Source organism: Phyllobates terribilis, unplaced genomic scaffold (genome assembly GCF_046119375.1).
Source record: "Phyllobates terribilis strain yellow unplaced genomic scaffold, ASM4611937v1 Scaffold_2__4_contigs__length_985480577, whole genome shotgun sequence".
Taxonomy (NCBI): Eukaryota; Metazoa; Chordata; class Amphibia; order Anura; family Dendrobatidae; genus Phyllobates; species Phyllobates terribilis.
Genome location: NW_027362762.1, coordinates 44,195,126 through 44,222,367, shown reverse-complemented (window position 1 = coordinate 44,222,367; position 27,242 = coordinate 44,195,126). Strand labels below are relative to the sequence as shown.

Below are 27,242 nucleotides of genomic sequence, written 5' to 3'. Positions count from 1 at the left end.
TGTTTTCTCTCCATTTATTTCGGAGGTCACAGACACATACAATCCCTTTATAACCTGTGATTAGAGCAGGAGATGAAGGTTCTGGGACATAAATCAGACCTGGAGCCTCCCGTCCATGATGAGCGCTGATAGGCGGCTGCTGGATTATATTCTCTCCTTTCCATCTGATAATCCAGAAAATTTCATAATCCGGCAAATCCGTTTCCCTTTAATTCTGGAATAAGATTTTTTCCACGATTGTGCCCTAGACGCATCTCCTAATACTGCGACCTCAGCATGGACACCCCACGGTCCCGCCATAGTAGTGACACATTTGGCACAAGGTAAGATAAATATACGGGAAGGGGAAGAACAGGTCGACATTTACACAAAAATGTATCAAAGTGATAAAAAATTATAAAAATAACATGTAAAAAACTTTCCATATGGGTCACAGAGTATACAAAAGTGACAAATCACAAAAAATACCTGAAAATCTATCGCATTTATCCAGTTACCTTATGTCGGGGTTCTCTATACATCACCCTTTATCAAGGAGCTCTTTAAGGCTGCTCATAAGTCCTTTTCAGATGGATGCCAGGCCCAGTATTCAGCCGCCGTCCTCCTCTTACACGGACAGCAGAGAACTTAAAAGCATCCGAGAATTGGAACACAACGTCTATAAAATGTTTCTTTCCATCATATCCTACAAATTTACAGAAAAGACCCCATGGAGCTGAAACACTAGTAATGGGGGCACTCTCTTGCTGGCACTATGATGAGGACTCTCTGGCATTAGTAATGGGGGCACTCTCAGACTGGCACTATGATGGGGACTCTCTGGCATTGGTAATGGGGGCACTCTCTTGCTGGCACTGTGATGAGGTGTCTCTGGCATTAGTAATGGGGGCACTCTCTTGCTGGCACTATGATGAGGACTCTCTGACATTAGTAATGGGAGCAGCACTCTCAGGCTGGCACTATGATGGGGACTCTCTGGCATTAGTAATGGGGGCACTCTCTTGCTGGCACTATGAGGAGGACTCTCTGGTATTAGTAATGGGAGCATTCTCGGGCTGGCACTATGAGGAGGACTCTCTGGCATTAGTAATAGGGGCACTCTCAGGCTGGCACTATGATGAGGACTATCTGGCATTAGTAATGGGGGTACTTTCTTGCTGGCACTATGATGAGGACTCTCTGGCATTAATAATGGGGGCACTCTCAGGCTGGCACTACGATGAGGACTCTGACATAATGGGGGCACTTTCTTGCTGGCACTATGATGAGGTGTTTCTGACATTAGTAATGGGGGCACTCTCAGCCAGGCACTATGATGAGGACTCTGTGACATTAGTAATGGGAGCAGCACTCTCAGGCTGGCACTATGATGGGGACTCTCTGGCATTAGTAATGGGGGCACTCTCTTGCTGGCACTATGAGGAGGACTCTCTGGTATTAGTAATGGGAGCATTCTCGGGCTGGCACTATGAGGAGGACTCTCTGGCATTAGTAATAGGGGCACTCTCAGGCTGGCACTATGATGAGGACTATCTGGCATTAGTAATGGGGGTACTCTCTTGCTGGCACTATGATGAGGACTCTCTGGCATTAGTAATGGGGGCACTCTCAGGCTGGCACTACAATGAGGACTCTGACATAATGGGGGCACTCTCTTGCTGGCACTATGATGAGGTGTCTCTGACATTAGTAATGGGGGCACTCTTTTGCTGGCACTATGATGAGGACTCTGGCATTAGTAATGGGGGCACTCTCTTGCTGGCACTATGATGAGAACTATCTGGCATTAGTAATGGGGGCATTCTCTTGCTGGCACTATGATGAGGACTCTCTGGTATTAGTAATGCAGGCACTCTCTGGCCAGCACTATAATGAGGACTCTGGCATTGTCTGTTGGCACTCATTGCACCCTGGCACTGGTAACGGAGGTATTCTTTTTCTGGCAATATTACAGTAGTCAGGTCACTCTGGCATTGTTTGTTTTTGTTGCTTTCTCTGTACAGTACTGTCTATAGGGGCACTGTATATGTAGCCTGGTACTGCCTGTCTGCTGGACTATGCCCTCGGCACTGTTAATGGTGGCACTTTGGGGCTGGCAGTGTTTGGGGGGGGACTTTGGCACTGTCGATGTTGGCAGTATACGCAGGGCACTGGCTGCAGGAATCCCTTAGCACTGATGCGGCCCTGGTAATAGTCACTCTGTTCGGCACTGTCAATGGGGCGCATGGGGGGTGTGGCAAATGAGAAGGCGGGGCTTTTATGTCCATTACCAGTGATTTCTCCCCAGTTGTGGCATTTCACAGTACGACATGAATATCCTGACACTACGACGCGCTACGTAACAGAACACAATATAACACTGCATAGAAAACACCACGCTGTGCAGACGTCCCGACACCTCTCCACCGCAGAGACCGCCGGCCGTCCACCATATTCACAGTATCCGGAAATTATAAAATTAAATAAAGTTCATGGTCCCAAGAGTTTTCCAGAGTTTCGGAGTCAGCCGGCCGGCCGGTGCAGAATGGTGACGCAGCCGTGATAGCTGGTGCAGCGCTGCAGGGGCGGCTCCGCCTCAACCTGCCCGGATCTGGGGTCAAACACAAAAGCGTTTTCTGTTCCTTCACCATTTTCATCTCTTCCGCCAAGTATGTACATTTTACCGCCACACACCGTCACACCGCAGCTCTCCTGCACACACAATCAGATTGTAAGACTAGAATATGGCGGAGGTAAGAAAGTCTCCTCCCCGGTCTGAAGGCTCAAACATGGCCGACCGTGGAGATAAAGGATCATAAAAGCCTGGAAAGGTATATGGAAACCATCAACAAGCAGGATAGCTGAAGATGAGGCTCATGTTGGAAGGGAGAAAGTTGTCCAAACTCCCCGATTTCAGGGTAGTCGGTCGACCATGTGTGTCTGGGGGGTCTGGACATCAGATGTCGGGGGGAAAGAGGGAACGGGCGTGGTAGAGGTTATTGTACCCGATTCTTTGTTCTCACAGTAGATAAACTTCTGCCAGAGGGGTCTAAGGGTGCAGAAGGGTCTGAGGACAGAGGGGTCTAAGGGTGCAGAAGGGTCTGAGGACAGAGGGGTCTAAGGGTGCAGAAGGGTCTGCAGAGGACAGAGGGGTCTAAGGGTGCAGAAGGGTCTGCAGAGGACAGAGGGGTCTAAGGGTGCAGAAGGGTCTGCAGAGGACAGAGGGGTCTAAGGGTGCAGAGGGGTCTGCAGAGGACAGAGGGGTCTAAGGGTGCAGAAGGGTCTGCAGAGGACAGAGGGGTCTAAGGGTGCAGAGGGGTCTGCAGAGGACAGAGGGGTCTAAGGGTGCAGAAGGGTCTGCAGAGGACAGAGGGGTCTAAGGGTGCAGAGGGGTCTGCAGAGGACAAAGGGGTGTAAGGGTGCAGAGGGGTCTGCAGAGGACAAGGGGGTCTGAGGGTGCAGAGGAGTCTGCAGAGGACAAAGGGGTGTAAGGGTGCAGAGGGGTCTGCAGAGGACAAAGGGGACTAAGGGTGCAGAGGGGTCTGCAGAGGACAATGGGGTCTAAGGGTGCAGAGGGGTCTGCAGAGGTAAAAGGGGACTAAGGGTGCAGAGGAGTCTGCAGAGGACAAAGGGGTGTAAGGGTGCAGAGGAGTCTGAAGAGGACAAAGGGGTCTAAGGGTGCAGAGGGGTCTGCAGAGGACAAGGGGGTCTAAGGGTGCAGAGGGATCTGCAGAGGACAAAGGGGACTAAGGGTGCAGAGGGGTCTGCAGAGGACAAAGGGGACTAAGGGTGAAGAGGGGTCTGCAGAGGTAAAAGGGGACTAAGGGTGCAGAGGGGTCTGCAGAGGACAAAGGGGACTAAGGGTGCAGAGGGGTCTGCAGAGGACAAGGGGGCCTAAGGGTGCAGAGGGGTCTGCAGAGGACAATGGGGACTAAGGGTGCAGAGGGGTTTGCAGAGGACAAGGGGGTCTAAGGGTGCAGAGGGGTCTGCAGAGGACAAGGGGACTAAGGGTGCAGAGGGGTCTGCAGAGGACAAAGGGGTCTAAGGGTGCAGAGGAGTCTGCAGAGGACAAAGGGGACTAAGGGTGCAGAGGGGTCTGCAGAGGACAAAGGGGACTAAGGGTGCAGAGGGGTCTGCAGGGGACAATGGGGTCTAAGGGTGCAGAGGGGTCTGCAAAGGGCAATGGGGTCTAAGGGTGCAGAGGGGTCTGCAGAGGACAATGGGGTCTAAGGGTGCAGATGGATCTGCAGAGGACAAAGGGGACTAAGGGTGCAGAGGGGTCTGCAGAGGACAAAGGGGACTAAGGGTGCAGAGAGGTCTGCAGAGGACAATGGGGTCTAAGGGTGAAGAGGGGTCTGCATAGGTCAAAGGGGACTAAGGGTGCACAGGGGTCTGCAGAGGACAAAGGAGTCTGAAGGGGTCAGAGGAGACTGTAAAACAAAGGGGTCTCATGAAGAATAAAGGCGATAGAGCAGCTGAAGATGACAGTGGAGTCAGAGGAGGCTGAAGAAGGACAGAGAAGTCTGGAGCAGACAAAGAATTGTGATGGGAGTCTAGTGGGACAGAAGGGAGTCTGGAGGGACTGAAGATTGGAGGGACCAAGAGAAGACTCAAGGATCACAGGGGAAGTCTGGAGCGGAGGGGGGACGTTTGGATAGGTGAAATTGTAAGGAAGAGGCAGTCCTCCAAGCTCTTTTTCAAAAAAGAAGTCTCAGGAGGAGAAGGACAGAGCTGTCTGGAAGGGAGAGAAGTCTCAGGAGGAGAAGGACAGAGGTGTCTGGAAGGGAGAGAAGTCTCAGGAGGAGAAGGACAGAGGTGTCTGGAAGGGAGAGAAGTCTCAGGAGGAGAAGAACAGAGCTGTCTGGAAGGGAGAGAAGTCTCAGGAGGGGAAGGACAGAGCTGTCTGGAGGGAGAGAAGTCTCAGGAGGAGAAGGACAGAGGTGTCTGGAAGGGAGAGAAGTCTCAGGAGGAGAAGGACAGAGGTGTCTGGAAGGGAGAGAAGTCTCAGGAGGAGAAGAACAGAGCTGTCTGGAAGGGAGAGAAGTCTCAGGAGGGGAAGGACAGAGCTGTCTGGAAGGGAGAGAAGTCTCAGGAGGGGAAGGACAGAGCTGTCTGGAAGGGAGAGAAGTCTCAGGAGGAGAAGGACAGAGCTGTCTGGAAGGGAGAGAAGTCTCAGCAGGAGAAGGACAGAGCTGTCTGGAGGGGACAGAGGAACAACTTATGTGTATGGAGGTATTCTGAATGTCCCCCTACTGCAGAAACCAGGAAAAAGAAGGATCAGGCATATTACATTTTCTCATGCCCAATCTTTGGAGATACACCACTTCCAGTGTAGTCAGGAAGGGTCAGAGGGAAGAAGGCAGAAGGTGTAAGCATCTTATTGTCCACTCTCTATTACAAACACAAGCACACTCAGGTGAGCTGAGCAGGCACGTGTTCGAGGAGACTGGAGTTAATGTCTGTCAGTCAAAATAGTATTTTGTAAGTTTGTCGTCAGGACTCAGGTTCACAATTTTGGGAACCTGTCAGGTCTGATAACGCTGTTAACCTGTAAGTACCCGCAGTACTGAAATGATCTTTATTTCTCCTGGGAGCTGCCGGCTTTCAGTCATGCTGCCGTCCCGGTGTGGCTACAGTCAAGAGTTTCCCTTTCAATAATTGATAGCCAGAATCAGGAAAGGGGGCAAATACTTCTGGTACATTGTATATGCATAAAGCAGAGCTTTTTTTTGCCATCTTAGCCGTACTTATCCCAGAAGGGCTTTTCCTTTTGTCATAATGCTACATTGTGTTGATTCTGATGTGATTGGTGACTTGTTCGTGGTTTGGCCCTATAGATGGGGGCACTCTCCATGGGAACTTAGCATAATGTCTAGGGACCCTTCTAACAAGTAAGGATTGTTCAGAGTGGAGAAGCCCTTTAAGTAGACCCTAGAGAATTGTGCTTTCTGAGACTCACCAGCGCCCCGGGCAGAGACGCCACTTCATTCCACGCATCGGTCTCTGGATTGTAACTGAAGATTGTGCTCAGCAGACCACCGACAACGTAGATGAGACCGTCCAGCTCAACGCCGTTAATGCATCTCTGAGAGAAAGGCGACGACGTCTTATAGGTCCACGTGTCGGCTTCCGGATCGTAGCACTGCACCTGGAAAGGGTTAATGAGGATTTACATATTACGGCTCTATTAGGGTCCATCATAGAATGGGGGTCCTGCTAATCTGAAAAGCAGCATGGCCACACATTCATTTAAATAGAGAGCTTAAAATGTATATTTCCCCTGCGGTGGAAATGTTTGCACAATACATTCTAACATACTAGCTGCCCGCAGCCACCACTAGGGGGAGCTCTTATATGGGGTTATACTGCCACTAATAAAAATCATTATATAGTGATCTCCCCCTAGTGGCAGCTTCAGGAATATGCTGTAACGGTCTTAGAAGATGAGAATCTGATGACCGCTTTCTTACAAATAGGATATCCATGATAACCAATGACTAAGTCAGCTCTGCTTCATCTAAAGAACGGCACAACCACCACTATACCTTATTGGTGTTCCCATAATCCTCCACCGCTCCTCCAATAACATACAGCTTGTTCGTGCAGGAGACCACTGCGGCTGAGCTCACAGCTTCCAACATGGAGGTCATAGAAGACCAGGAGTTTGTAAATGCGTTGTACCGTTCCACCGTCGACAACCTCTTCAGGCCATCAAATCCTCCGACGGAGTAAATCTGCAGAACATAGTCCGTTTCCCCCTTTATACATTTCTGCATATTTATGCCATTACAATATATATTTATCTACATTGATAAAATGAAAAGATAAACTCTGAAACGTTAAAAAAAACTTTAGGTAAAACTTTTGTTCCATTCAAAGATCTCTGCTTGCTGTCAGTGAGTAACAAGATTGATTGCTCTCATTAAGACCCTGAGAATTTTAGCTGGAGTTCACAGGTCTGTCCTGATGGACCATGGGTCTCCTGAGAATCTCATGGAGGCCAATGAGACCCATGGTCAGGTCAGGAGACCCCCGGTCAGAGCACGGACTGTGTGAATTCAGTTTTAGCCCTGATACATTGTAACAAACCCTACACCAGGGTGAGCAGGACAAATTTTGGATTTTCAGTAAAATGCATTTTTGGTTTAGCTCTGAAGTCGTAAACTGAGTCATAAAAAGTCCCTGACTTTCTTACCTCTCCGTTAAGAACCGCCATCTTGTGTCTCCAGCGACCTTTATTTAGCGGAGCGACCTTAATCCAGGAATTTAGCTGGGTACTGAACATCCAAACATCGCTGCTGTTAATGTGACCGCCTGGAGAAGCGAAAGACAGGTGAACGGTCAAATTATTTAACGGAACAACAGGTGATACAATGTTACAATAGCCTCTGAGGGAAAGACTAGGGGCATCCATATGTATCACAGCTGGAAAAGAAAGAGTCCTGCTACAAATACATCACCTGAGATATAGATATTATTCTTCAGCGTGGTGGCAGCAAACTCAGACTTAGTGTAGCCTGGCATGCTGGTGAGGGTCATCCATTGCCCGCTCTTTGGATGGTAGCACTCGGTAAACGGCAGTTTTAGGAGACCTTTTTTGTCACAACCGCCGATGATAACTATGGCTTCTGACAAGTTCATGAACCTGCAAAGAGTAATGCCCAGAAAGATCACGATTACATTTATAAATCATCTCCTTTAGAAATTGAAGGACCCTATGTAAAAATAAAATCAAATCTGAAGAATCTAAGGTGTAACACATTCTGGTTTGTTTCAGGTGGATTTCTTTACTCCTTGCTTCCATATTTGGTATAAGGGATGGATGTTAATGACCCCAAGAAGAAGAAAACTATAGAATGTATATAAAATCTGCAAATTTCTTACCTTCTCGGTCTCACTCTGAGAGAATTCAGTGGATTTCCCAGGATCAGGTATCTCCGAGCCTCATGAAGTAGAGGGAAACACTCTGGACATTCTTGGATGGTCTTGTCCATTTCAACCTTCTCCAAAAAATAAGCCGGATCCATCAAAGGTAACCTCACATGATCCAGCAGATCCTTCAGAGCTTCTCTTCCTTGGCTCTTATTTTCTTTCACCCACCTCATGACAGCTTCGTAGACAGTTTCTTCCTTGCTCACCACAAGGTCGTCATTGGACAAATACTCAATCAGTTCCTCTTTAGTCAACTCCAAGAACTCCTCATGGCAGGAGACCTCCTCGAAACCTTCCAGCATCAGCTTCTTACTTTTCTCGGACAAGGAAATGATGGAGAACATGTCTGCAAACTTCATGATGCCCACACAGTTTGAAGGGTCCAGTTGGCTGTCAAGAAATTTCACACACTCGTCTCGTAGACTGCAGATGTGAAGAAGATCTGAAGCCTGCAAGATATCCTCTACATTGTCTTCTTCTATATTAGGATTCCCTCCGTACATGAAGTCCAATAAAACATTCATAATTCGAGCTGAAATTTTCTCAATTTTCACAACATTGAGATTGCTCTCCTTGAGTTTACCACCAAACATGGCCCTGAAATAAGAACTATTGGCAGATAAGACCCCTCGATGACAGGGAAACATCTGATCTTCTATGAGGAGAACCACGTCAGTGAAAATTCCACTTTGTCTGTAAATGTTTAAGTTCTGCAGTATCTCCTTGGCATGACATGCCCCACCACATGACCTTGTTTGACCTTTACTTGTCCTTGGCTCTTGGATGGAGTTTTCGAGGCGATAGGTCTTATAGTCTATTTCTTCATCCATGATCTTCTGAACCCTGGAATAGATAAGAAAATCATTAGAGTCTAGTTTCCTTAGAGGGAAAGTTCACCTTTAAGTATCTTTTGAGGTATCACATGCCAGAAGATGTCATTAATGGGTTGAGTCGTCTGAGCTTTTACACCCATATTATGACTCCTTCTCCCCGAACTTCTGCACATTATAGCCCCATTGTAGCATAAGTGTTACTCCAAGGACAGGGCCAGAGTCAATAAGCCAAAGGGTAGGAGAAGCTCCTCAGCCACCTCTTAATAAAAAAAATGGTGGTGGACGCAGAGCATAGATCCCTAGAAATAACTTTTTCGAATCTCCTTTCATAGAAACAAATATTTGGATGCAGTTACGTCATCATGTTTGATAAGGCCGCAGAAGAACCCTGATCACCACAGTGTCCAAGCATGAGCAAAGATGGGGTTGTTAACCAATTTAAGCTTTTGGTTATCCCAAACTTTAAAGGTTGGCATTGTTCAACAGTAACACTGGGACCTTCACCGGCCAAGAGAACAGGGCATTGAAATGTTGGTGACCGCTTAATTCATTGTCTATGGGACTCACAGAGATAGCTACACGAAGTATGTCCAGCCATCCCTTAAAGATTGAGCCACAGTTCCATTTTGACATGGCATTATTCCTGAACCAAGTTCTTGGGAGGGACCCCCTGCTGATCAGAAACTTGTCACCTACCCAGTGGATAGGCAATGGTTTTCAATGTATGGGATAACCCTACATATAGTTATTCCCTTTGCTAGGATATGCCGTCACTTTATCACTGGTGGGGGTCCGTCCTTTGAGACAATTACATATCCTAAGAATAAAGGAGCCACAGTTCCGATTTAGAGCTCCATCTTCTACAAACGTTTTCCCAGTCACCGACCATGCATGGCATCATTCATTTACATGGGGGATTTCACAGATGGTCCCAGAGATGACAAAGTCATATTATATCCTAGTAATATGCTATCATTTTATCAAATGGATTGAAAGGGTTGTCCGGCACCGATCACTCCCGCATCGGGTGGTGAGTGATGCCAATGACGTCACATCTACACATACTTGCACGGACATGTGTGTGTCCTGTTCAAATGAGTAAGGAAGTGAGCGGTACCAGACACGACAACCCATTTAAGGATCGCCAACTGTAAATTTACAGGTAGCGATCTTGGTTCTTAATCACTGCCCAAAAGAGAAGACTCTCCCAAGACATCCAGGAGGAAATCTCCCAATCGCAGCCTTAAAGAAGACTCTCCCAAGACATCCAAGAGGAAATCTCCAAATCACTGCTTAAAAGAGAAGACTCTCCCAAGACATCCAGGAGGAAATCTCCCAATCACTGCCTTAAAGAAGACTCTCCCAAGACATCCAAGAGGAAATCTACAAATCACTGCTTAAAAGAGAAGACTCTCCCAAGACATCCAGGAGGAAATCTCCCAATCACTGCCTAAAAGAAGACTCTCCCAAGACATCCAGGAGGAAATCTCCCAATCACTGCCTAAAAGAGAAGACTCTCCCAAGACATTCAGGAGGAAATCTCCCAATCACTGCCTTAAAGAAGACTCTCCCAAGACATCCAAGAGGAAATCTCCAAATCACTGCTTAAAAGAGAAGACTCTCCCAAGACATCCAGGAGGAATTCTCCCAATCACTGCCTTAAAGAAGACTTTCCCAAGACATCCAAGAGGAAATCTCCAAATCACTGCTTAAAAGAGAAGACTCTCCCAAGACATTCAGGAGGAAATCTCCCAATCACTGCCTAAAAGAAGACTCTCTCAAGACATCCAGGAGGAAATCTCCCAATCACTGCCTAAAAGAAGACTCTCTCAAGACATTCAGGAGGAAATCTCCTCATCACTGCCTAAAAGAGAAGACTCTCCCAAGACATCCAGGAGGAAATCTCCTCATCACTGCCCAAAAGAGAAGACTCTCCCAAGACATCCAGGAGGAAATCTCCCAATAACTGCCTAAAACAGAAGACTCTCCCAAGACATCCAGGAGGAAATCTCCCAATCACTGCCTAAAAGAAGACTCTCCCAAGACATCCAGGAGGAAATCTCCCAATCACTGCCTAAAAGAGAAGACTCTCCCAAGACATCCAGGAGGAAATCTCCCAATCACTGCCTAAAACAGAAGACTCTCCCAAGACATCCAGGAGGAAATCTCCTGGAAGATTTGGCAAATCTTCCTCTTGCCACCTAAACCCACCTGGAAACAAACTGGAAGGTTTCCTGTGCCAAACACCCGAAATCTCCATCCAATTGTATATTAAAGGGGCAAGTTCTCAAAAAGCGATGTGGTCACCTGCTATAACTTTCAGGGGTTGGCTGCACATGCTACACTTGCTGAGCTTCCAGACAGCAGTTCCAAAAAAGGTTTCCAAGTACAAATGTGATGAGAAACTGGCATAAAATTCAAAGTACAAAAATTCTGACCCATAACATATGTAAATAGTTTGGGTCAGAATTTTTGGATTTACTATTTTAGGTCACTTGTGAACGAATGTAAATATATAGGATACACGGGTGACGTCCTCTGCAGATCTATAGAGGAGGATGTATGATACAGGGGATCAACCATGCGTTACATGGACACGGACACATGATTTCCTCCCAGATGACAGCGCGGCTGATGCTATAAATTCATGCTCTGCTGCTTCCACCCACAATCCCCCGCCATGTCTGTAAGTGTTAATTACGGCACAACGATTGGGGTCCCATAGTAAGGGAATGTAATATAGTGATATGGCCGCCCTTCTCCTCAGTGATGATATAGTAATATATATAGTAATATGGCCGCCCTTCTCCTCAATGTGATAGTAATATATATAGTAATATGGCCGCCCTTCTCCTCAGTGATGATATAGTAATATATATAGTGATATGGCCGCCCTTCTCCTCAGTGTGATATAGTAATATATATAGTAATATGGCCGCCCTTCTCCTCAGTGTGATATAGTGGTATATATAGTAATATGGCCGCCCTTCTCCTCAGTGTGATATAGTAATATATATAGTAATATGGCCGCCCTTCTCCTCAGTGTGATACAGTAATATATATAGTGATATGGCCGCCCTTCTCTTCAGTGTGATATAGTAATATATATAGTAATATGGCCGCCCTTCTCCTCAGTGTGATATAGTAATATATATAGTAATATGGCCGCCCTTCTCCTCAGTGTGATATAGTAATATATATAGTGATATGGCCGCCCTTCTCCTCAGTGTGATATAGTAATATATATAGTGATATGGCCGCCCTTCTCCTCAGTGATGATATAGTAATATATATAGTATTATGGCCGCCCTTCTCCTCAGTGATGATATAGTAATATATATAATGATATGGCCGCCCTTCTCCTCAGTGTGATATAGTAATATATATAGTGATATGGCCGCCCTTCTCCTCAGTGTGATATAGTAATATATATAGTAATATGGCCGCCCTTCTCCTCAGTGTGATATAGTAATATATAGTGATATGGCCGCCCTTCTCCTCGGTGTGATATAGTAATATATATAGTGATATGGCCGCCCTTCTCCTCAGTGTGATATAGTGGTATATATAGTAATATGGCCGCCCTTCTCCTCAGTGTGATATAGTAATATATATAGTAATATGGCCGCCCTTCTCATCAGTGATGATATAGTAATATATATAGTAATATGGCCGCCCTTCTCCTCAGTGATGATATAGTAATATATATAGTAATATGGCCGCCCTTCTCCTCAGTGACGATATAGTAATATATATAGTAATATGGCCCTTCTCCTCAGTGACGATATAGTAATATATAGAGTAATATGGCCCTTCTCCTCAGTGATGATATAGTAATATATAGAGTAATATGGCCGCCCTTCTCCTCAGTGTGATATAGTAATATATATAGTAATATGGCCGCCCTTCTCCTCAGTGTGATATAGTAATATATAGTAATATGGCCGCCCTTCTCCTCAGTGTGATATAGTAATATATATAGTAATATGGCCACCCTTCTCCTCAGTGTGATATAGTAATATATAGTAATATGGCCGCCCTTCTCCTCAGTGTGATATAGTAATATATATAGTAATATGGCCCTTCTCCTCAGTGACGATATAGTAATATATATAGTAATATGGCCCTTCTCCTCAGTGATGATATAGTAATATATAGAGTAATATGGCCCTTCTCCTCAGTGATGATATAGTAATATATAGAGTAATATGGCCGCCCTTCTCCTCAGTGTGATATAGTAATATATATAGTAATATGGCTGCCCTTCTCCTCAGTGATGATATAGTAATATATATAGTAATATGGCCGCCCTTCTCCTCAGTGATGATATAGTAATATATATAGTAATATGGCCGCCCTTCTCCTCAGTGTGATATAGTAATATATATAGTAATATGGCCGCCCTTCTCCTCAGTGATGATATAGTAATATATATAGTAATATGGCTGACGCGCCCCCTGGGACATATTCCTTTTTGAGGGGAATACCCGGCACCGGATCAGATGGGGGGTTGTAGTCTCCGAGCGGCTGTGACCCGGTCCCGTGCCCAGGGCGTCAAGCTAAGTGTTATGTGGCAGCTTTACAGATGTTATTAAAGTTCTTTTATGTCGACTACGCCACCCGTTGTGATGCGGTCACTGTGGCCGCCGCTGCAGCAGGGTCCGCTGAGGCTGATGGTGGATGTGCAGCTTGGTGGGATAACCCCCAACGGGAGGGGTATAGCCTCAGAGGGGACAGGCGCAGAGGATGGGGGTTGTGGTGGTGCAGTGCAGCCGGCAATGAAGACAGACTCGGGTTGTGCAGTTAAGGGTGTTTACTTACTGCTGATGTTCCGGTCACTCCAGCTGCTAGTGACCACCCGAGCCGTGCTGCGTCCACCAGGTCCTGGATCCGGTCAACCCCCAAACAAGTCCAGAGCGTGGCCCTGAGCTCTCCCTCTGTCCTTTCTTCAGCCGTCCCCACCAGTGATTCACCTAGGTCCAGCTCCCTCGGGCCTTCTTTTGGGACACCCTTGGCCCTGGGTTCCCTGACCCTTCATGTGGTGTGCCTTCGGGGTGAATGTGGTGGGTGACCGTGACAGACACTGCCCACGGTCTCCGGTCTCTGGCTGGGGAATGTCTTTACCCCCACCAGCTTGGGTTCCGGTACCCTCTTGCTGACTCCTCACCCGGTGCTCTAATTTGGGTTCTTGGGTCCCTTCAGTCTTCTCCCTCTGGGTCTTTCTCTTTCTTTCTCCTCTCTCTCTCTCCAGGGCTGCTGTTTCCTTCTCTCTCTCTCCAACTGACTTGTTCTCAGCGTCTGACCCTGATCTAAGTTGGTGCCCTCCTTATATATCCCTCTATGTGTGAGCTCAGGTGACCAGCACCCAATGAGCTCCTATCACTACCCAGACTGCTCCCCCTATCTGCCCCTACACTACATGGGATGTACCACCCCCCTCCCACTCCAGCCAGGAACAGGCTCGGTTGTACCTGCACATTTCTAAGTGGGAGTACCGTCGGCCTGCTCCTCTGGAATGGGATGTATGTAGTGCATGCAGTCTATCTGAGCTCAGTTCCACACTCCTTCCTTACCCGGGAGTGGAATATCACACCTCTGGGTTGAGGTGCAATACCCCTGTAGCAGCCGAATCCTCAGGGTGCTACATTCCCCCCTGGTAAATCACAGCACGTCCTCGGGCTGTAAAGACAAAAACACCAAAACATACAAAATTTTTATAAACATAAACATATAAAACATCATATAAAACTTTCATATAAAACATTCTCGTAGACTTCTCTGGTCTCTGGTTTCAGGTTCCTCCTCCGGACACTGTGCAACGTGTGTCCGGGAAAAGTACGACAGTCTCTCAGAAAAACTGGTTTTCCTATAAAACCGGTAGGGGGGCGCTTTAGGACGCGCAACTATTTACAGGGGAAGTTGGAAGTTGGCCGCTCTCAGTCCTCGGCCAGGTAGAGGGAAGGGAATGGCTGCTCACAGTCCTCAGCCTGCAGGATGAAGGGGTTAACGGGTAAAACAGTTCACTGGTCCCAACGGGGACTATTTTAGCAGCAACAACAGTTCCAGTTCCTTTATACCCCGATTGGGTAACTATTTACAACACCTGCTCTGCCGCACTCAACGGCGTCTTCCTCCTGCTCTTTGCTTATAGCTGGTTGTTACTTCAGACCCGTCCGGGTCCTCTTGCTCCTCCTCCTCGCACCGCAACTCCTCCTCCGTCAGGCGGTGTACGTGGAGGGCGTAAGGTCCTTTGGCACACTTGTGCCGGGTGAAAGTGACCTCGTCTCCGATGTAGAGGTCACGGCCTTTGTGACCTTCCGGCAGGTGGGACTCGACGTCTCTGCGGGTCACAAAAACGTCACCGCGGTTGTTACGGTCCCGAATAAAGCCCCACCCATGCTGCGGGTTGAACTTTATCACTGTCCCGATGGTGCGGGGACAATGCGCTGCACGGGGGTTCCTCCTAGTCCGGCTCTTCTGCTCCGCGCTCTGGATTTGGGCCTGTTGTTCTCTGACCCGCCTCTCCTCCCGTTCTCTCTTAAACTCTGCCAGCTGTTGACGGCAACACTCTGTACGTTCAGCTGCGGCTGCCCGAGTTTCTCCGGTGAACCCCATCAAATCTTCTCCCGTGGGGTCCCACACGAATTGGGCTTCTGCTAGAGGAGGCGAGACCCGAGCCACGGGCTTCGGAGCCGGGATTAGGGGCTCACACAAGGGCCCTAGTCTTTGCTGCCGCTCCAGCTCAGGGTACCCTTCGGGCCAGATGAAGGGCCGCCCGTCCGGCCATGTGAGCTGGCCGAAGAGGTCCTCCCCCAGGTGTGGCACCCTAGGTATTGCGGGCGCGGGCGCGGTGGTGGTGGCGCCGGGGTTGCCCAGGCCTTGCGGCCAGGCCTGGGGCACCTGGAAGGTGAAGGGCACCGTTAGGACGGCGGCGCCCTGGGCTACCTGGCCTTGCGGCCAGGCCAGAGGCTCCGCGGAGGTAGGGGGCGCTGTTGGTGATGCGGCGCCCGGGGGTACTAGGCCTTGCGACCAGGCTGGTGGTACTTCCTGCTTTGTCACGCTCCGGGTCGGGGCGCGTGACGTCACAGGGGTCGCTGCGGCGGCTTCCGGTCGGGGCCTAGTCCATGGCGGTGACCTGGCGGCTACGGGCACAGCAGGGGGACTTTCGGGCTCTGCGACGGGGAGCTGGGGCAGGTGAGCGGTGTCACGGCTTGGGGTATAGGCGTCCCCTTTACCTGCCTCCATGCGTTCGGCTCCCTCCTCGGCGCCGTCTCCGGCCTTGGGTCCTCCTGCGCCATCCTCAGAGGCGGTCTGCTTCCTCTTCCAGGGTAGCGTGCTCCGCTGACTGGTCTCTGCGTGCTGAGCCATCTCCCGGCTCCACTCCGCCAGTATCTCCCGCTGTACCCGGGCCATCCTCCGTGCGAGGCCCTCCAGGGCTGTTTGTGCACACTCCCGGTCTCGGGGGAGCTGCGCTAGGATCTCCGCTAGACCTAGCGGGGTTGTGGACTCTAGCAGGCTCCTGACCATCGGGTCGGTGCTGCTCTGCTCTGCTTCCGGCAGGCTCCTGGCCAGCGGGCCGGTGCTGCTCTGCCCTCCTTCCTCGGTCTCTAGCAGACTCCTGGCCAGCGGGCCGGTGCTGTTCTGCTCTCTTTCCATCTCCGGGTGAGCTTTTCTGCTGCTCCTTTCTAGGCTTCCTGCCTCCGGGTGCGCTCGCTCCAGACTGCTCCAAGCGACACCCATCTTTTCTCTTCTCTTTCGTCTCCTCCCACTTCGAGGGCGGTCCCGGGGCAACTCGGTGACTGTCAGCTCCAGGGGGAGTTCTTTCACGCTGACAGACACCTCCAGCATCACAGTCTCTGTTGGTGGGGGCGGTTTCCACTTTTGGCGCCATTTTCTGTCCCGGCCCACGATGGGATGTGGCCTCTTGCCCTCCTTTGGCACGCCCATAATGGCGTCCGCTGCTCTTCCAAGGCGGGAAATCTGCGGTTTTGGCGGGAAGCGTCGCCCAGTGGCGGGAAACTCTGCAGATGGCGGGAACAAGCTGGAAATGGCGGACAATCGGCGGGAAACGACTGGTGATGGAGTCCGATGGCGTGGACCCTCCGGAACCGGCGGGAGACTTCTTTCTGAGGTAAACTTGCACTTTTCTTCAGGCACGCAGTACCCGGTTGTTGTGGGCACGTAATCCTGCCGACTACGCCAAAGTTGACGCGCCCCCTGGGACATATTCCTTTTTGAGGGGAATACCCGGCACCGGATCAGATGGGGGGTTGTAGTCTCCGAGCGGCTGTGACCCGGTCCCGTGCCCAGGGCGTCAAGCTAAGTGTTATGTGGCAGCTTTACAGATGTTATTAAAGTTCTTTTATGTCGACTACGCCACCCGTTGTGATGCGGTCACTGTGGCCGCCGCTGCAGCAGGGTCCGCTGAGGCTGATGGTGGATGTGCAGCTTGGTGGGATAACCCCCAACGGGAGGGGTATAGCCTCAGAGGGGACAGGCGCAGAGGATGGGGGTTGTGGTGGTGCAGTGCAGCCGGCAATGAAGACAGACTCGGGTTGTGCAGTTAAGGGTGTTTACTTACTGCTGATGTTCCGGTCACTCCAGCTGCTAGTGACCACCCGAGCCGTGCTGCGTCCACCAGGTCCTGGATCCGGTCAACCCCCAAACAAGTCCAGAGCGTGGCCCTGAGCTCTCCCTCTGTCCTTTCTTCAGCCGTCCCCACCAGTGATTCACCTAGGTCCAGCTCCCTCGGGCCTTCTTTTGGGACACCCTTGGCCCTGGGTTCCCTGACCCTTCATGTGGTGTGCCTTCGGGGTGAATGTGGTGGGTGACCGTGACAGACACTGCCCACGGTCTCCGGTCTCTGGCTGGGGAATGTCTTTACCCCCACCAGCTTGGGTTCCGGTACCCTCTTGCTGACTCCTCACCCGGTGCTCTAATTTGGGTTCTTGGGTCCCTTCAGTCTTCTCCCTCTGGGTCTTTCTCTTTCTTTCTCCTCTCTCTCTCTCCAGGGCTGCTGTTTCCTTCTCTCTCTCTCCAACTGACTTGTTCTCAGCGTCTGACCCTGATCTAAGTTGGTGCCCTCCTTATATATCCCTCTATGTGTGAGCTCAGGTGACCAGCACCCAATGAGCTCCTATCACTACCCAGACTGCTCCCCCTATCTGCCCCTACACTACATGGGATGTACCACCCCCCTCCCACTCCAGCCAGGAACAGGCTCGGTTGTACCTGCACATTTCTAAGTGGGAGTACCGTCGGCCTGCTCCTCTGGAATGGGATGTATGTAGTGCATGCAGTCTATCTGAGCTCAGTTCCACACTCCTTCCTTACCCGGGAGTGGAATATCACACCTCTGGGTTGAGGTGCAATACCCCTGTAGCAGCCGAATCCTCAGGGTGCTACATGGCCACCCTTCTCCTCAGTGTGATATAGTAATATATATAGTAATATGGCCGCCCTTCTCCTCAGTGTGATATAGTAATATATATAGTGATATGGCCGCCCTTCTCCTTGGTGTGATATAGTAATATATATAGTAATATGGCCGCCCTTCTCTTCAGTGTGATAGTAATATATATAGTAATATGGCCGCCCTTCTCCTCAGTGTGATCTAGTAATATATAGTAATATGGCCACCCTTCTCCTCAGTGTGATATAGTAATATATATAGTAATATGGCCGCCCTTCTCCTCAGTGTGATATAGTAATATATATATAGTAATATGGCCGCCCTTCTCCTCAGTGTGATATAGTAATATATATAGTAATATGGCCACCCTTCTCCTCAGTGTGATATAGTAATATATAGTAACATGGCCGCCCTTCTCCTCAGTGTGATATAGTAATATATATAGTAATATGGCTGCCCTTCTCTTCAGTTGTGATATAGTTATATATATAGTGATATGGCCGCCCTTCTCCTCGGTGTGATATAGTAATATATATAGTAATATGGCCGCCCTTCTCTTCAGTGTGATAGTAATATATATAGTAATATGGCCGCCCTTCTCCTCAGTGTGATCTAGTAATATATAGTAATATGGCCACCCTTCTCCTCAGTGTGATATAGTAATATATATAGTAATATGGCCGCCCTTCTCCTCAGTGTGATATAGTAATATATATATAGTAATATGGCCGCCCTTCTCCTCAGTGTGATATAGTAATATATATAGTAATATGGCCACCCTTCTCCTCAGTGTGATATAGTAATATATAGTAACATGGCCGCCCTTCTCCTCAGTGTGATATAGTAATATATATAGTAATATGGCTGCCCTTCTCTTCAGTTGTGATATAGTTATATATATAGTGATATGGCCGCCCTTCTCCTCGGTGTGATATAGTAATATATATAGTAATATGGCCGCCCTTCTCCTCAGTGTGATATAGTAATATATATAATAATATGGCCGCCCTTCTCCTCAGTGTGATATAGTAGTATATATAGTAATATGGCCGCCCTTCTCCTCAGTGTGATATAGTAATATATATAGTAATATGGCCGCCCTTCTCCTCAGTGATGATATAGTAATATATATAGTAATATGGCCGCCCTTCTCCTCAGTGTGATATAGTAGTATATATAGTAATATGGCCGCCCTTCTCCTCAGTGATGATATAGTAATATATATAGTAATATGGCCGCCCTTCTCCTCAGTGTGATATAGTAATATATATAGTAATATGGCCGCCCTTCTCCTCAGTGTGATATAGTAATATAGCCGCCCTTCTCCTCAGTGTGATATAGTAATATATATAGTAATATGGCCGCCCTTCTCCTCAGTGTGATATAGTAATATATATAGTAATATGGCCGCCCTTCTCTTCAGTGTGATATAGTAATATATATAGTAATATGGCCGCCCTTCTCCTCAGTGTGATATAGTAGTATATATAGTAATATGGCCGCCCTTCTCCTCAGTGTGATATAGTAATATATATAGTAATATGGCCGCCCTTCTCCTCAGTGTGATATAGTAGTATATATAGTAATATGGCCGCCCTTCTCCTCAGTGTGATATAGTAATATATATAGTAATATGGCCGCCCTTCTCCTCAGTGTGATATAGTAGTATATATAGTAATATGGCCGCCCATCTGCCATATGCTCCATCCATGGAGTCTGATCAAAGAGGCGACTGTACTTCGTATCAGAAATCTCCAGTGTAAGAAGGGTCACAAGTTCTTCGTAGGGTTTAGGTCCGATGAGGACGGGGCCGGGTCATTATTCTCCATCTTTAAAGCCTTTCCTGGCACCGAGCATAACTTGCTCCTAATATTTTACATGAGTTTTCATTTTTTATTAGGCGTTTTCCATGACTGGGAAATAAGATGACGGCCAGTCTTTTACGGTAGTGTTAATTTTACATTCCCTGGTGGTCTAGATTTGGGGGTTTGCTCCTGGGGTGATCACCCCCATCCTCATATGCCCCCTTAGAAAATCGGGGCCCTCAGCCATTGTGAGAAATCCAGGAAGTGTTCATGTCGCCCATAGCAACCAACCAGCATTTACACTGTGCGGCCTGTAACACCGACTGGTTGCTACGGGCAACACGGAGATTGAATGTCTGCGGCCGTGGCCTCCATGTAGGAGGAGGAGGCTGGACCGTAATAATCCTCTCAATGACAGGAGAGTTGAGTGTTTTTCCACTTAACGTCTCCCGAGCCGCTTGGTCTGTTATTTTTCAGTCTGTTAAATCGATTTTTATTGCTTTTGTTTCCAATCTCTCCAAGTCTCGGAGTTTATTTTTAGTTGTTTTTTTTATTATTATTATTATTATTATTATTATTATGTCCTGAAAATCATGGAAAAAAAAATTGAAAGTGGTTTTAAATAGTAAAGAAAAACAAAACGTAATTCCGCCATTGTTTTGAGGTTTTGTTTTTACGACTTATTGAGCCTTGAAAAAAGACCTGGAAACGTGATTCTTCCATTTTCTCAGACTCTGGAAATGTTTTTGTTTTTTTTTCCATTGATTGAGCTGAGACTTGATTTTTCGGGTGGCGATCTGTCATCTTTATTGATATTACTTTGGGGTACATACGACATTTTGATCGCTTTTCATTGCATTTTTTTTAATAGCGGTGCAAACAACCGAAAAATGGCAATTCTCGCATTTCATTTTTTTCCCTTTTTATGGCATTCACCAAATGGGATAATTACTTTTATATATTAATAGATTTTTACTATTACGGATGCTGCAATATCAAATATATATTATATTCTTAAATTAAGAAAAGGAGGACAATTGGAAGTTTTATATTTGTTTGTATTTTTAAAATCATTTTTTATTTATTTATTTTTTAAAACAATACCTGCGATTGTCTGATCGCACGCCATAATTTGCCACTTTTTTTATGTAGTCGCAATAATAAGGGCTTGTTTTTCGCAGGACAAGTAGTACTTTTGAACGACACCATTGATTTTACCATAGTTTACTGGAAAATGAAAAGAAAATTCCAAGTGCAGTGAAATTGCAAAAAAAAAGTACAATTCCACAATTGTTTTTTGCTTTTGTTTTTATTTACCATGTTCACTATATGGTAAAACTGATCTGATAATATGAATATCCAAGTCAGTACAAGTACGCAGATACCAAACATGTATGGTTTTGTTCCTTATTCAAGTGGTGAAAAAATAAATAAATAAGAATTTTGTATGAAAAAAAGTTTTTGCATTTTTCGCCATTTTCCAAGACTCGCAGCGTCTCCATTTTTTGGGATCTGAGGTTGGGTGAGGGCTTATTTTTTGCTCCCCGAGCAAATGTTTTTACTGATTCCATTTTGGGGTAGATATGATGTTTTGATCGCCCATTATTGAATGTTGCGGTGGCCAACAAAAAAGTAATTCTGGAATTTAATTTTTTTTTTCTCGTTACGCCGTTTACCAATCTATTTAATTTACTTTATATTTTGATAGATCGGATATTTCTGAACCAGCAAACATGTGTATTTTTTTTAATTGTTTTATTTTTAATGGGGCAAAAGAGGGGTGATTTGAATGTGTTTTTTTAATTTTTTTTTATATTTTTTAAAACTTTATTTTTCACTTTTTACTTTATTTAACAGATCACCTTTGCTACACATAGCAGTGCTTCAGTCCTGCTATGTGCAGCAGAAATCACGACCTTCCTGCAAAGAGTTTGTATGTTCTCCCCGTGTTTGCGTGGGTTTCCTCCGGGTTCTCCGGTTTCCTCCCACACTCCAAAGACTTATAGGGAATGTAGATTGTGAGCCCCAATGGGGACAGTGCCCATAATGTCTGTAAAGCGCTGTGGAATTAATGCCGCTATATAAGTGAGTAAAATAAATAAAATCTCCTAGGAGTATCGTGATGACAGGTACAGGGGTCTTCTGCAGACCCCCGGCTGTTATGTGAACCCATTGGCGCCCCACAATCACGTGATCAGGGCGGTGATGGGCGGGATTAGTGACGCACGTGTTAAATGCTGCTGTCAGTGATTGACAGCGGCATTTAACGTGTTAACAGCGGCGGTTGGATCTTGGATAGAAGCACTTGATGGCGGATTCAATCAGGAAAGGTGCAGGCTCAGCACTGGAGGCAGGGACACAGCCATTGATGTCACTATACATAATTGGTCCTGAAGGGTTTAAGGTAAATGTGTTCATCTGACCATCGCAAAAGCCGCCGAGCGTTGGTCCCCACCGATCAGATATTATTTCTTTAGAAAAGAGGCACAAAAACTGTACCAAATTCCAATTTATTTTTTTTACCAAGAAACTGGCCTAGCGGATATCATCAATGCCCCCAATGATTTTAATTTATTCATTTATTTATATGTGAATACTAATACTAATTTATTTATATTTTTATCATTTATTATTTCTTTTATAATATTCACAATTTTTTATTTTATTCTTCATTATTTAAATACCATAGTTTGATTGTATTTCTTTTTATCATGTTGTGTTACGTTTAGTTATTTCTATAATATTTTTATTTGTGCTTTTCACGGGTTTTCTTGTTGGAGTATATTATTGAGTTATTTTTTTAAAAGTACTTTCTTTTTGTGAACATTATACAATTTTTATTTTTTCGTACATTTATTTTGTTTTGCTTTATTCATTTATTTTTTACAATGAAGACAAATAGGTGGAATAAACGGGTACAACTTAAAGGGGTGATCCATTAAAATCACCTTCTCACCTATCCACGGGAGAGTCATGGAGCATGCTCAGTACTCATCTCTCATCATCAGTGCTCACAATGCTCCATTCGAATGAAAATAATACGGCCGTGGGACTCAGAAAGTGTCGCCATAAAACAAATTTTTTACGAAATTCTGAATTTTTTTAAGCCACTTAAAAAAAAAAAAAAACAGTTATGACTTTCGGAAAAAGGGGAGGAAAGACTTTGGGCTGGAATACACCTTTAAGCGTTGATTTCCATGCGGTTTTTATTGTGGCGCCATCATACGCTGCAGCGCGGAGGTCGTCATCGCTCACTTCATGGCGTGCGGATCAGAGGGATCCACAGATGTGACTGTCACACGCCACGTCCTCCACACATGTGGTTTTAGACACTGGTGGGAAGTCGGCCATGGGGGAAGTTTGGTGTTAGATTATGTAACGAGACGTCGTCTGCGCTGAAGAAAGAGGGAAATAGTTCTGTCTCCAGCGACAGATCGGCCGGGGGGTCACATAGAGGAGAAGCCACAACGTACGTGGCGACAACACGACAAAGTCAGCTCTACAGAGCGATACAGCAGAGCTGAGCTCTACTACAGGCATGCTGACTGTTTCCACAGGAGACCACGGATCCTGCTTATACGTATCCCGTATACAGGGACAGCGCGCTATATACAGAGCAGAGCAACCGCAGGACTATATACAGGGACAGTATCACAGGAGAGGATTAGATACACGGCTCAGCAGATGGTATCACACAGGATAGGATTAGATACACAGCATCACACAGGAGAGGATTAGATACACGGCTCAGCAGACAGTATCACACAGGAGAAGATTAGATACACGGCTCAGCAGATGGTATCACACAGGATAGGATTAGATACACAGCATCACACAGGAGAGGATTAGATACACGGCTCAGCAGACAGTATCACACAGGAGAGGATTAGATACACGGCTCAGCAGACAGTATCACACAGGATAGGATTAGATACACAGCTCAGCAGACAGGATCACACAGGATAGGATTAGATACACGGCTCAGCAGACAGTATCACACAGGAGAGGATTAGATACACGGCTCAGCAGACAGTATCACACAGGATAGGATTAGATACACAGCTCAGCAGACAGTATCACACAGGAGAGGATTAGATACACAGCTCAGCAGACAGTATCACACAGGAGAGGATTCGATACACGGGCTCAGCAGACAGTATCACACAGGATAGGATTAGATACACGGCTCAGCAGACAGTATCACACAGGAGAGGATTAGATACACAGCTCAGAAGACAGTATCACACAGGATAGGATTAGATACACAGCTCAGCAGACAGTATCACACAGGAGAGGATTAGATACACAGCTCAGAAGACAGTATCACACAGGATAGGATTAGATACAAAGCTCAGCAGACAGTATCACACAGGAGGGGATTAGATACACGGCTCAGCAGACAGTATCACACAGGATAGGATTAGATACACGGCTCAGCAGACAGTATCACACAGGATAGGATTAGATACACGGCTCAGCAGACAGTATCACACAGGAGAGGATTAGATACACAGCTCAGCAGACAGTATCACACAGGATAGGATTAGATACACGGCTCAGCAGACAGTATCACACAGGAGAGGATTAGATACACAGCTCAGCAGACAGTATCACACAGGATAGGATTAGATACACGGCTCAGCAGACAGTATCACACAGGATAGGATTAGATACACAGCTCAGCAGACAGTATCACACAGGATAGGATTAGATACACGGCTCAGCAGACAGTATCACACAGGATAGGATTAGATACACAGCTCAGCAGACAGTATCACACAGGATAGGATTAGATACACGGCTCAGCAGACAGTATCACACAGGATAGGATTAGATACACAGCTCAGCAGACAGTATCACACAGGATAGGATTAGATACACAGCTCAGCAGACAGTATCACACAGGAGAGGATTAGATACACGGCTCAGCAGACAGTATCACACAGGATAGGATTAGATACACAGCTCAGCAGACAGTATCATACAGGATAGGATTAGATACACAGCTCAGCAGACGGTATCACACAGGATAGGATTAGATACACAGCTCAGCAGACAGTATCACACAGGATAGGATTAGATACACAGCTCAGCAGACAGTATCACACAGGATAGGATTAGATACACAGCTCAGCAGACAGTATCACACAGGATAGGATTAGATACACAGCTCAGCAGACAGTATCACACAGGATAGGATTAGATACACGGCTCAGCAGACAGTATCACACAGGATAGGATTAGATACACAGCTCAGCAGACAGTATCACACAGGATAGGATTAGATACACGGCTCAGCAGACAGTATCACACAGGATAGGATTAGATACACAGCTCAGCAGACAGTATCACACAGGATAGGATTAGATACACAGCTCAGCAGACAGTATCACACAGGATAGGATTAGATACACGGCTCAGCAGACAGTATCACACAGGAGAGGATTAGATACACGGCTCAGCAGACAGTATCACACAGGATAGGATTAGATACACAGCTCAGCAGACAGTATCACACAGGATAGGATTAGATACACAGCTCAGCAGACAGTATCACACAGGATAGGATTAGATACACGGCTCAGCAGACAGTATCACACAGGAGAGGATTAGATACACGGCTCATCAGACAGTATCACACAGGAGAGGATTAGATACACGGCTCAGCAGACAGTATCACACAGGATAGGATTAGATACACAGCTCAGCAGACAGTATCACACAGGATAGGATTAGATACACGGCTCAGCAGACAGTATCACACAGGATAGGATTAGATACACGGTTCAGCAGACAGTATCACACAGGATAGGATTAGATACACGGCTCAGCAGACAGTATCACACAGGAGAGGATTAGATACACGGCTCAGCAGACAGTATCACACAGGATAGGATTAGATACACGGCTCAGCAGACAGTATCACACAGGAGAGGATTAGATACACGGCTCAGCAGACAGTATCACACAGGATAGGATTAGATACACGGCTCAGCAGACGGTATCACACAGGAGAGGATTAGATACACGGCTCAGCAGACAGTATCACACAGGAGAGGATTAGATACACGGCTCAGCAGACGGTATCACACAGGAGAGGATTAGATACACGGCTCAGCAGACAGTATCACACAGGATAGGATTAGATACAGCTCAGCAGACGGTATCACACAGGAGAGGATTAGATACACGGCTCAGCAGACAGTATCACACAGGATAGGATTAGATACACAGCTCAGCAGACAGTATCACACAGGAGAGGATTAGATACACAGCTCAGCAGACAGTATCACACAGGATAGGATTAGATACACAGTTCAGCAGACAGTATCACACAGGATAGGATTAGATACACAGCTCAGCAGACAGTATCACACAGGATAGGATTAGATACACAGCTCAGCAGACAGTATCACACAGGATAGGATTAGATACACGGCTCAGCAGACAGTATCACACAGGAGAGGATTAGATACACGGCTCAGCAGACGGTATCACACAGGAGAGGATTAGATACACGGCTCAGCAGACAGTATCACACAGGATAGGATTAGATACAGCTCAGCAGACGGTATCACACAGGATAGGATTAGATACACGGCTCAGCAGACAGTATCACACAGGATAGGATTAGATACACAGCTCAGCAGACAGTATCACACAGGAGAGGATTAGATAGACGGCTCAGCAGACAGTATCACACAGGAGAGGATTAGATACACGGCTCAGCAGACAGTATCACACAGGATAGGATTAGATACACGGCTCAGCAGACAGTATCACACAGGAGAGGATTAGATACACGGCTCAGCAGACAGTATCACACAGGATAGGATTATGCTGTACACCTTGTCCTCTTAGCACAGTGCTGGATGTGGAGCTGGAGATATTTTATAAGTATTCACTGTACACACACAGAATATATATATACACACATTACACACATACAGTATATACACAGGTGTAATATGAGGCTCCGGCTCTGGTTGTTGCTGTGATGTCACAATCATCTGCTCCATCTGCAGAAACAAAGACACAATGGTGCTACCTGTGGGGGGCGTCCTGGGGGGGCTCGGTCCCGGGCATGGTCCCTGCTGTCTCTTCAGTTCTTGCGCCTTTCCTGCTATTTGTACGGCCCGGCAGGAGGAGTGACTGCAGCCTGTTCCTCCTGTGCTGGGTGCGATGCTCTGCAGGTCCCAGCTGTGAGCAGAGGGGGAGGAGACTGCTCCATACAAAGGACGGGGGGCTGCATCACCCCCGGGGCTGCAGTACAGACAGGGC

At 47.0% G+C, this 27,242-nt stretch overlaps 1 protein-coding gene across 1 annotated transcript; it reads right to left on the bottom strand.

Annotated features, from left to right (window-relative positions):
- Window positions 1-27,242, bottom strand: KLHL35 (kelch like family member 35). Its single transcript, XM_073661389.1, has 7 exons — window positions 27,010-27,242; window positions 7,864-8,754; window positions 7,440-7,624; window positions 7,175-7,293; window positions 6,525-6,713; window positions 5,939-6,127; window positions 1-2,691 (listed from the first exon to the last, which is right to left on the bottom strand). The coding sequence occupies exons 1-7, from the start codon at window positions 27,045-27,047 to the stop codon at window positions 2,503-2,505; spliced, it is 1,800 nt and encodes a 599-aa protein (XP_073517490.1). The 5' UTR covers window positions 27,048-27,242; the 3' UTR covers window positions 1-2,502.

Excerpts from the sequence above, each read along its gene's own strand:
- KLHL35 (XM_073661389.1), bottom strand. The coding sequence starts at position 27,047 with ATGCCCGGGACCGAGCCCCCCCAGGACGCCCCCCACAG. Across the intron at positions 7,625-7,863 it reads CTCAGAGTGAGACCGAGAAG|GTTCATGAACTTGTCAGAAG; the intron begins GTAAGAAATTTG and ends TACTCTTTGCAG. Across the intron at positions 7,294-7,439 it reads GAATAATATCTATATCTCAG|GCGGTCACATTAACAGCAGC; the intron begins GTGATGTATTTG and ends TCGCTTCTCCAG.